Genomic DNA, 12,168 nt, shown 5'->3' on the forward strand with positions numbered 1-12,168 from the left:
ACATGTGGCATCTGTAACTCTAGATATTAATTCTACTCCAATTGCTCAAGCAACACTGAGTTATCAACCGTGTTTCTAGCAATGCACAAATCAACAGAATCGTCCTCAGACACCTGTACAATTTGACCTAATTTCAATGACTTATACAAAGTTGTTTCCTGCTTTAATTCAGAAGAATTTAGTGTAAACAAGAACTCCACTGACTGTTTCGAAAGAGCTTATGTGGTGGTATAAACCTGACCAACATTGTGCATTCCACCAAGGAGCACTTGACCACGATATTGAGAATGGTTTCGCTTTAAAGGCTGAGGTAAGAAGGTTAATGCAAAGTCGTATTTTAACATTTGAAGATTCTAATCCCAATGTACAAGCTAATTTGCTACCCAAACATGGGAATACAACTATGAATATGGTTGAAGGATGTCCAGGAAAGTACCGAGTTTTTGACATCAATCTAATCAGAAGATCCTTGGTTGAAATGCACGCTACTTTATGCGAATTGAGCTATTATGAGCATGACCATACTTCTTGCTGTGTTTGTTCCAGAGATCCCCGAGGGTGTGTTGTTGTGAAAAAAGACTTACAAGAGATGTTGGATCAGAACCTTATTCAGGTTACGAGGGATAGAAATGAAGATGAGCATGAGGTGAACGTCATATTTCCCTGTTAAAATCTCCCAGAACCGGTTGTGATTGCATATGATGGTCATAAGACTGTTGTTTCTCCGTTGGTTATTCGTTTGGATGGCCCTACACCTTACGAGTCTGATAAAGTTGTGCTTTACATGTATAATGCTACTATGGTAGAAGACAGCAAAGAAGTGCATATTCTTGCGTTTCCATCCGTTGTGAACATTGCCGATGTAAGTGGTGTGACCCGAAGTGGTCGAATATTTGTTGCTGCATCTCCTAAGAGGAATGAAGATGTGGTGATAGATAAATCAAGTCAATAAAAAACTCCTGTTATACAAGCCGACCAATCCAGTATTGCGAATTAGAATGTTGATCAAGACGAAGTGCTGAAATTGATCAAGAAGAGTGATTTCAATATGGTGAGCCAGTTGTTGGACACTCCACCCAAGATATATGTGTTATCCCTACTGATGAGTTCGGAAGCACACCGAGAAGCTTTATAGAAGGTCATAGTGCAATCTTATATGGACCATGGCGTGGCAATTGATCAATTTGATGGAATTGTGGCCATAATTACTGCATGTAACAATTTAAGCTTCAGTGATGAAGAGTTGCCTGAGCAGGGGAGGAATCACGATTTGGCCCTTCATATCTCGATGAATTGTCAAGAAGATGCCTTGTCCAATGTGTTGGTGGATATTGGATCCTCTTTGAGTGTTCTGCCTAAGTCTACATTGCCTAAACTTGCTTACCAAGGTGCTCCGATGAGATTTAGTGGAGTTGTTGTGAAGGCTTTCGATGGCTCGATGAAGACTGTAATTGAAGAGGTTGATCTCCCAATAAAAAGTGATGTTACACGTAATATACAAATACATAAAAATAACAATAATGTATAAATAGGTCCCCCATAGGCTACGTGTGCAGTCCGAGATAATTCAGTAAAAACCTCACCATATGGGTTTACCAAACACATGGGGTTTTATATAATAACTGCAATCATCTTGAGGCATTATTCGTTATCTACATCAGCTGGAGGTGGCGGCGGCGTCACGTCATCGACATGTACCCCAACATCAGAAGGCCCAACATCATCGTATGCTCAACAAGTGAGATGACGCGAGGGTGAGATACAATGAGGTACCACTCCAAATAACCATCCTTACATTGCGAGTCGTATTGAACCCTCACTATGTGATCTATAATGGCATGATCAGAGCTGATGATGTTAATCTGAAACCACCTGTCAATGCCCGTGGATGGAATATCTGGAACTGGTTATGGGATGCCCTAGACATAACTGTATTCTCGCAGACACCTCTCAGGCAAGTGTCTAGCACCTACCACCGTATATAACTAGAATATAAAAAAAGTCATCAAACTCACAATGGACTATGTGATCGGTGTATGATGTCCAAATGACATCATCTACAGTCATCACATCAAGCCTCCTCTTGTACTCCGCAACAACCTCAGGATGTGCCTTCCTAGCCTTCCATCTCCTCGCCCGTGCCCCTCACACAGGGGAATACTGCCCCCTCCTATCACACATGGTGGGGAAATGCTCATATATCTAGCACTGACATAAGAACACAAACACAACAAATAATAATTAAGAAATGTTATTCGTAATAATTAAATAAGAACTAAACAACAAATAATAATTTTAAACATATTTGTAATAGACTCAAATAACCAGCAAGCTGTCTGGTCTCAAAGGGTGTCGCAACTCCAAGTGATGTATATAAGATGGTCAATTCAGCGCACCCCCAAGCCCAACCGATATCTTCAAGGCTACTCAGCAACCACATGTATCGAGCATCAACATAAACACTAGAAATGTCCGCAAAAAGAGTACACGCTACTAGATATAGCATGTGCACCCTAGAGACAACCTCATACATCTGTTCCTCAACAAACTCCTCGTACCTAACCTGAAAACCAAGACATACAAAGGTGAACGCCCCTGCTAAAGTCAAACTCTTCTAGCACTGCCTCCTCAGAAACTCTCAAATCGCGTACATCCACCATACATGCAAGCGGATGGCTAATAACAAGAGTCGTGAAGAACCTGCCGGTGATGGGGAGATGGAGCATTGATGAGACATCATCCGGAGTGATAGTCATCTCCCCAAATGGAAGATGAAAGGAAGATGTCTCCTTGTGCCATCGCTCAACAAAAGCAGTAAGAAGTGGAGCGTTGAGCATGGTAAGTGAGCAGTCGACAAATGCGAGGAGCTCAAAATCATGTACAATACGTATGACTTGCTCATGCATCAGAGTCTTGGGAGAAGTTTTTCAGCTTCGACCCATGCGATGTCACCTTTAGTGGGAGACGATCCTATAACAAACAAATTTTAAAAATTAGAAGTTAGATTTCAACACATCATGGAACAATATTAAATAAATTAAAGTTAAACATAAAATATATATACCTGTCCCTGCCATGGTCAGGTATGCCATATGCTCCATCAGTGTACATTGATAGCTCCATCGATAGAGTTGTAACCTTTATGTCAACAATAGCAAAAGGGACCAGATATGTGGCAGCCACCTTATTAACAACATGGGCATCTGGATGGACCATCTCATCTGCAATAGGGGTACCTCATCATCCACCTCTTCAACAACCTTAACAACAACATGTATCACATCTGTCTCGATCGCTGGGTCATGAACATCCTGAACATGCACCTCCTAAGCATGAACAACCTCAACATCATCTCTGGGTTGCTCGTCTGATCTCGCCGCTCAGCGTCAGATGCCACGGGGTGCGCGAAATTGCCCCTACTTGGCCAATCATTTATGGTGTGAACCAGTTGGAACCACTCATCATGCCCGTAATTAGGAAGACTCAGCCTCAACAACCCTTGCTTAGGCTTCCGCTTTATCTGTGACCCTGTCTGCAATAATTCCGTCATTTCCCTTGTATTTCACTATAAAAACAAAAAAAAAACAAAAAACAAATAGTTAAATTCCAGAAATTTTGTAATTTCCTTGATTTCACCAGAAATTGCGAAATTTCCAGAAAAAAATCATTTTTTTAACTTCCAAAAATTCTGAAATTTCCAGGAAAATGCATGTGAAATGTACTGTAAATTCTGAAATTTATGGAAAAATATTTTTAAGATATCAAAAATTCTAAAATTCACAGTACAAACTCAAATGATTTCCACGCAATTTTGTAATTTCCGATAAAATACTTATTGATTTTAGAATTTCCGGGAGACAAATTGAAATTTGCGGTATCACTTAAAGAGTTTGGAATTTCCACAAATATTTGGTATATTTTGAAAATTAGTGAAAATTTACCAAGGTTAATATCGTACATTCATTGAATTTGGGGATGTCAAATACCACTGTCGGAGTGACAAATTAAATACTCTAAATTTAATAAATAATTTTATTTAATTTGTTTTAAAATCAAATCAAATCAAATGATAATAATTTACTAAAATAACATTATGGACTTAAAATTCGCCTTAAACTTCCCATCATCCTATATATGGTGTATTTTTCTGGGTCAGGCACCTGGTTAGTTGAATCCAAAAGCCCGAAACCATAACCCGACCCGATTTACTTCAAATATTTTCAATTCTATGCTATATGCTGAAACCTAGCACCAGCAGCCGTAACTCTCCCACACCCCAACTATCCGTCGTCTCTCTCCGTCTCCGGCGCCGGTGTTAATCTCCAATACAATCCGCCTCAAACCATGGTACTCTCTCTTGTTCTATATCCAATCATCATCATCACTTTGCTCGTTTAGATTTTATATATATATTTTCAAATTCGATTGTTGAAACTGTGTATTTAGTTTCAAACCCTAGCTTAAAATTTGAACTTGTTTTTTTTTTAATCTTGGAATTTACACTACCCTTGTAATGATTGAAACAGAGGAAGAAGCAAAATGGGTTTAGAAGGCCTGTTATCATAAAAAACAAGAGGAATCATAAGCAACCAGAGTCACAGCCAAGTGTTGATCCCATTACGGGTAAGAAGATACCGAAAAGTTTTGTTTTTGCACGAGGGAAGTTGCCTGTTCCTCTTAAACAGCTTCAGATGGACCTTAGGAAGTTGATGCTTCCATATACTGCCCTCAGTCTCAAGGTTAATATCCATTTCTTATTTTTTTATGATGCTTGTTATAAGCTTTTCTATTACAAAAGATTGAATGAACTTAAACCGTTTCTTAGAAGATGTAACATATTTTCATAAGCTATTTAGATAACTTGTGAAAACAAATTGAAAACCGTGTCATAACTAATAAGCTCAACCAAATTGTCTTACATTGCTTATTACAGAGGATATGTGTGTCTCTCATTCACTATGCTTTGAAGACAATGAAATGTTATTGTTCTGGTAAATGGTTTAGTTATTTATGCGCCTATATCAAGTTTAACACATAGGTGGAATAAGATGATTTGATGTGTTTGGAGACCTTTGGAATGATTGATTAACTTTGGTTAAACAATGTTGTATCTGGAGAATGATTGATTAACTTTGGTTAAACAATGTTATATCTGGAGAATGTTGGGAGTGGTTATTGGCAATGTGCTACCTTATTCAGTTATCATAGTCTTAGATTGGATTAGTTTATAACTTATGGGAGTTTCTCAATTAAAATAAATTTGTGGTTCGTACACTCATGCAAAGGTCCTTATAAGTTTGTGGTTCTTACATTTATGCAAAGGTCCTTATAAGTTTGTGGTTCTTACATTTATGCAAAGCTCCTTATAAGTTTGTGGTTCTTACATTTATGCAAAGCTCCTTATAAGTTTGTGGTTCTTACACTCAAGGACAACTTAAATGAGATAGTTTCTGAAAAAGTTGGAAGGTATTGTTAAAGTAATATCATAAATCTTAAAAGATTCTTTTAATATCTCTTTTTGTAGGTTCTTCTTGAAAAGCTTATCAAATTGACTTTTAAAGATTCCCGATTTCTAAAACTGAGACTTTCTAGACATATTAATCGATTGTTGGGCAGAAAATATCTGTTATACCTTAGAGTTTAAGATACGAAAATAGTAGCATGTTGAAATTTACCCAGTAAAATTGATTATTGTAGAGATTTGTAACTGACAAAATAATATACACAACTTAACCGGTTTCAATCACATGTGTATGCTGCTGTGGTGGCTCGAATGCTAGTTTTGACTATATACTCTCGTGTTTCCTATTTTGTAGGAAAAGAAACGGAATAGTCTGAGAGACTTTTTGAACGTTGCTGGACCAATGGGTGTTACACATTTTCTCATATTGTCAAAAACTGCATCTGCGCCTTACTTGAGGGTTGCAACTACGCCACAAGGACCTACTCTTACATTTAAGATACAAGAATACGCATTGGCTGCGGATATTGCTCGATCTCAATTGCATCCCCGATGCCCTAAAGATCTATTTAAAAATTCTGCATTGGTAAAGTGTTTCTTTGTTTATAAAATTATAATTTTGATAGTAAAGAAAAGAATGTCAGCAAATCATCATCTCAAGTTGAAGGCTGTATTTAATACTTAACTTACAGCTTTTGTTATTCTTCCAATACTGATGTTGTCATGTTTTTGTATCAGATTGTGCTTTCTGGATTTGTCAGTGGAGATTTGCCTCTACGGCTTACAACTAACATGTTCCAGAATATTTTTCCAACAATTGATGTTAAAACTGTGAGTTTCATAGACACTAACAAATTAAAGACTTACTTGACATCCAAGTCATTCTCCTAATGCGACAACATATTTCAGGTTAAACTCGCTTCTTGCCAAAGAATTGTGTTACTTAATTACAACAAAGACACCAAGCTCATTGATTTCCGGCATTATTCGATTAGATTACAACCTATAGGTGTTTCACGGAGAATTAGAAAACTTGTTCAAAGCCATCAGGTTCCTGATCTAAGGAATCTTCAAGACGTTAGTGATTTTGTCACAAAGTAAGATACTTGTTCATTTGTATAAGCTTTCATTTTCCCCCCCTTCTTTTTGAATGATTAGCTGGAAGAAGAGCTAGTATAATCCATTTCTGACACTGGCATTGCAAGCTTACAATTATGCAATTGCATGGTGCATATCATAAAGCAATAATCAGAATTACAATGAGATTAACCTTTAAAGAAGTTGTCTGATAAATTTGTGAAATGGTTTTCGGATGTTATTTTTCTCTAGTGAAATGTTTCATGATTATGTTATTCCTATTTATTTGTCTGCAGCAGATATAGTCATATAATTCAGTCATTCAGAAGTGAACTATAATTGTGCTATACAAAATAATTAACCATAGTTGATGCTTCATTTTTATTTTTCATTTATGATTTGAAAGGGCTGGCTATGGATCAGAAAGTGAAGCAGACGAAGAAGCAGCAACAGTGACTTTGTCTAGTAACATTGGTAGAGTTAACCGTGCTTCTACAAAAAGTGCTGTAAGACTTCAAGAGATTGGTCCAAGGATGACTCTTCAACTCGTTAGGATTGAGAAGGGATTGTGTTCGGGTGAAGTCCTCTTCAGCGAAACTGGTACATCGACCTACACTTCATCTTTGAGTAATTTTATTTCACTTTTATTCAGAAATTTATGTAGTATATATCATGCCACAATTATCTTTTGCTCTCTCTGGCATGTGTTTGTTTGAGCCATTTTTGAATGTTCGCATAAACCTTATTCCGTTGTTCTATCTCTTCCAGTGTCAGGAAAGGCCGGTGACAAAGGAAAAACTGATAATGAGATCGACAATAATGACGAGGATTCAGAAGATGGTGAAGATGAAGATGGAGAAGATCCAGAGGATAATGAAAACGATGAAGAACTTGATTAGGATCATAGTAACAATCCGTAACACTGCAAAAATGAAAGGTACCACCGGAAAATTTGTTTTTCATTCTGGTGGCGGCAACATACAATTAATTTGTTCCTGTTAAATCATTACAAATTTTGAGTAAGCTATATGACTTTTCTTTTCCGCCGAAAGTTCAATATGATGTGCAATTACCGGTATAATTTAAAATCTATAAATCCAGAAAAGATCACTGTCTACTTTAGATAAAACAAATTTAAGTATGAAATTGAAAATCACCAAACACAGTCATATTAATACCAAAAGCAATTAGAAGGTAGTAGAGTGGATAGAAATGAAAAAAGCACTTTATTGTTTATTAATCCATGGAGGTACTCGCTGGATTTGTTCCATATATCTATTCTCTATTTACTATTTATTTATAAAAAATAGAAAATTTCACAAATTTAATTTAATGGAATTCATTAAATGTATTTGACACTTTCACACCGACTAAAAAATGTGATAAATAAAATAGAAAAAATAACAATTTTATCAAATTCTTCTTATTGACTATTGATTTATTTTAATTATCATTAATGGAATGTGAGAAATGTAAATTAAGAGAATTAATCTAATTGAAAAATTAAAATTAAAATTGTATAGACATATTTTATGACAAATAATTTTTCAAGGATGAAGGGAGTATTTAATGAAACTTTTATATAAAACAGAACTGAGAGGAATTAGAACATTCTTTTCAACACTCTCTAATACTTACTTTTTTATTGGATAAAATATGTGAGTTCTATCTTTTTTGTGCCTTTCCTTTCTAAAGTGAGGAACTCACATGCATTTTTTTAAATAAAATAGTGAATGTTAAAAAGAAGTGTTTTTAGCATTCCTAGCTAAAATAACTTGAATTTAAAAATGTTCGGTTTTAGAAATATCTACATTTTGAATTTTTTTTAATATATCATACATGTTTCTTATACATCACGTGATTTTTCTACAATGTTTTCAGTTTTTGGAGATATATCTTCGGACGCGTCAAATTTTGATTAAACAGTTAAAATATTTTGGATATGCATCTCCGTAACAATTTAAAACGTATATCATGACTCACATTCAGAAGTCATTCTACAATTTAAAATATTCTAGAGATGCATCTCCGTTTATTTTACGGAGATGTATCTCCGTAACTTATCATAACATGATTGTTCATGCTATGTTTTGTTTATGTTTGCTCAGATGAAGATTTAAACTATACGAGCTATATGCAAAAAATAACGTACATTAAGTAAAGATGGTCCAAAATCTCATATATAAATAAAAGACTAATAAATATTAAAAAAAGTCGAGAACAACTTTAAAGTAGCGTGATGTTAAAATAAAATACAATTCATCCTACTACTACTAATACTATATACTAATGCACTAATTTGTATGTCTGACTACGTCGTCTCTGCCTCCTCTGCCAACTCTGCCTCCCCGACCATTAATCCCCTGTCTTTTGACGCTGTCTCCGGTACATCAATGTCCCCTATGCCTCCGTCATGATGGCATTTAGGACCTATCTCACATCAGACCCATCATGGAAGATACATCTGTCAATGACTGCTTGTGCAATCTCCACAATGCGACGACATCTAGGCAAGACATCCTCAACATAATCTAAATGAGTTTGGTCCTCCTCTAATATCTCCCGATGAGCTGACCTAGATGGGTCTCCATGAGCACATGCGCCATGTACGAATGTGACACCCTGAAGAACCATTTGATATGCCCTTTGACGTAACTCCAATCGCTTACAACTAGGATACTCCATGCCTCCTCTGGTACCAGATGACTCTCATAATCATCAAATATGTCATCTATCTGTCTCGGTTTTAAAGCAGGAGGAACAAAGACAACAGGGTGTCCGAAAATGGTATGAGTGTAGCCAAAGTGCCGCATGATGCGCTCAGGCAAATGAGGAGCAATGAGATGTGATCCGCATACCAACCATCAAAAGTATAACACTATCTCGTCAAATGGTCACGTCCGGCGGTGATCGACATAGTTGTTGAAGTGCATGTCCTCGTCAACCAAACAGTTAAGATACACCCTGAAAGGCTCAGTCGTCTAGTTCACTTTGAGCAGGGAAAATTTAGTAGCATGCGACATATCCTCAGTGTAAGTCTCAACACTCGCCCAACTGGAGATGTGCAGGAAGTGCTTGAGGATCCAAATCCTGAAATAAAAAGTTTGGATCATACAAATTATCTGTAATGGCTTTGCAAAGATGAAATGAAAATGTCAAAGAAACATTAAAAAACCAATAATTATTATCGTCAATAGTGTGGCGCTGCCTGTGATCTGCTTCGTCTTCCACATACAAGCCTATCTCAACTTCGAGTACAGGTAGACCAAACAAACGCCCCCCAGTTGTACTCATGGATCCGCTCGAAATCTAGGAAGTACCGTAGGTAGACGACATCTGTATAAGTGGCACTCTTGTTCATAAAAATAGCAGTGCCAACCAAATATAACAAATATGCTCTCATAGCATGTGCTATGTGGAGCCCCACCTTTTCGTCATTACCTGTGGCTGATGTTCTCTATGTAACTCATTTGTATATATCTTCTTCAGGTATTCAAACCTTGCATGAGCACTCTTGGTCCTATCCAACTCCTCCTCCCCCCTGGGTCATCCCTCAGATAGTCTACCATCATTTGATGTGCCTCGTCTTTGGTAATCCTCTTATGAACTAGGAGTCTCCCCTGATCGGAAGATGTAACAAACACGATACATCGTCGAGTGCGATAAACATTTCACCAAGCGAGAGATGAAATGACGAGGTATCCGAGTGCCATTTCTCCAAGGATGCAGGAAGCGTCCTGTGGTTGACCGTAGTATAACCAATCATGCACAAGTCCTTCAGGCCAGATAAGGACAAACCCCCATGAAACCAATCTTCATTCAGCTGAGGCAAGTTAGTAATCTTTCGCCCGTGGTTAATAAACTTATGCGGATCACATTCCTGAAAAAAATATAAATCAATGTCAAACATTTGTCAATTAAAATTAACTTAAATAAAAAAATAATCCAACTAATGCTACCTCTCTGTCCCAGATATGTATGGCAATATGATATAGTTATAGTGACAATAATGACAAATTAAAAGGGCCTTCTCCAAATTCCTCTAGCTCAACCCCCACAACAGCCCCAACCTTCGGAGGTGGTGCTAGATCAGCAACATCAACAATAGGAAGTGGCACAGACTCAGAAGCATCTACAGTAGGAGGTGACACTAGTGAATCGGGTACCTGACTTCTACGGGAGGATGGAGGGATGATACGTCAGATGGTGAATCCCGTCTCCTACGGGAAGAAGATGATGTGGCATGAGGAGAAGCACGAGTCCCAGAAATAGATGACTTTGCATGACCAAAGGGGCTAGGAGCCTTCGAAACCCGTTGACTCTTCTCCCACTGCACTGATGCGTGTTAGGCAACCCTTAAGTGCCTTAGTTTATAGTATATATAAGCCATTATGCCTCTAAGTTAATGTAAAGACAATTAGTGAGACAAACAACACCACAAGCAAGAAAATAAATAAATAAAAAAACAAAATCCTGAGAAAATTCCGGAGACGTCTCCTTGATGGTACCATTCCTTGAGTTCTTCCTAAAATTTTTAAGTAATTTCAATTGAAATAAGGCTCTATGCGATATAAGGACCGATGGAGTTTGTGATCCATGGCATGACCATGGTGTTACAGAGGTCCCAAGCCATGGGCTTTCGGTCTTCAGAAGCAGGACGAAATAGGGTTCCACCAATGAAACCTAATTTGTTTTTCGATCTAAGGGAGACGTGAATGGACCGAGACCAAGTATGGTAATTCTGATTGGTTAACGCAAGTATAACAATAGCATGGCCAGGGTTATCAGAGGGGTGCATGAAGAAGGGTTAGAGCATGTCGGTTTGATAACTTCTTTGAGAAATGTTGTTAGCATTTTGGGTATCAACAATGGAAATGGAATAGGATTGAGGTGGGTTGGTAGAATGAGTTTCTTCTTCAGCAAAGCCATCTTTTTAATAGCCATATTTGTCGAGAATTAGAAAAAGGTGTTGATGAAAAATCGTAAAATAGGGTTAACAGTTTGAATAAGGAATATGTTCTTGATTTTAAGAGAAAAGGATGAAATTTTCTGGAAAGATCGAGAACATGGGTTAGAAGGTATGAATTTTCTGGAGATTTATGGGTTATCTTGTTGGTGTTGAGATGAAGGTATGAACTGTATGAATTTTTCTGAATAGTATTCTTGATCTAAGGATGGATGTATGAATATTGATACACATATGATGGGAAGAGAGAATGTGATATTTGTTGGAATGGGAAAGATAGCGAAATCAGGAGAAGAGCATGAAATGTTGACACTTGGAAAGGTGAGTAGAAGGAATTGAATGTATATTGGGAATACGAAACTGTGAGGATATTGAGAAAAGAAAATCCTATGTGAAAAGAGAAATCAAGATGATAAAGATTGAAATTGATGGGAGAAGAAACAAGAGCCCTTGAATCAACTCTTTATACCATATTAAATTGTGATTCTCATTATCACAACCAACACATGTGTAAACAGTATGACATAAAGAAATTAATTCAAAATAATATCATTGAATTAATTTTACAGCATATTTTTTATACATAAAGTATGGCGATAAGTGACAATCGCCGATGACATATTTTTTTAGTCTTTGATATAATGTGACACATTTTTAGAGCTAA

At 37.0% G+C, this 12,168-nt stretch overlaps 1 protein-coding gene and 1 long non-coding RNA gene across 2 annotated transcripts; one reads left to right on the plus strand and one right to left on the minus strand.

The window, feature by feature from the left end:
• The first annotated feature begins 4,162 nt into the window (after positions 1-4,162).
• Positions 4,163-7,589, plus strand: LOC127105172 (peter Pan-like protein). Its single transcript, XM_051042327.1, has 7 exons — positions 4,163-4,347; positions 4,527-4,739; positions 5,817-6,047; positions 6,200-6,292; positions 6,371-6,558; positions 6,945-7,138; positions 7,307-7,589. The coding sequence occupies exons 1-7, from the start codon at positions 4,345-4,347 to the stop codon at positions 7,435-7,437; spliced, it is 1,053 nt and encodes a 350-aa protein (XP_050898284.1). The 5' UTR covers positions 4,163-4,344; the 3' UTR covers positions 7,438-7,589.
• Positions 7,590-8,751: 1,162 nt separating this feature from the next.
• On the minus strand, positions 8,752-11,934 carry LOC127101420 (uncharacterized). Its single transcript, XR_007794630.1, has 3 exons — positions 10,498-11,934; positions 9,714-10,418; positions 8,752-9,628 (listed from the first exon to the last, which is right to left on the minus strand). It is a non-coding gene; the product is annotated as an uncharacterized LOC127101420 (long non-coding RNA).
• Positions 11,935-12,168: the final 234 nt, after the last annotated feature.

This window comes from Lathyrus oleraceus, chromosome 7, assembly GCF_024323335.1.
Source record: "Lathyrus oleraceus cultivar Zhongwan6 chromosome 7, CAAS_Psat_ZW6_1.0, whole genome shotgun sequence".
Lineage (NCBI taxonomy): Eukaryota > Viridiplantae > Streptophyta > Magnoliopsida > Fabales > Fabaceae > Lathyrus > Lathyrus oleraceus.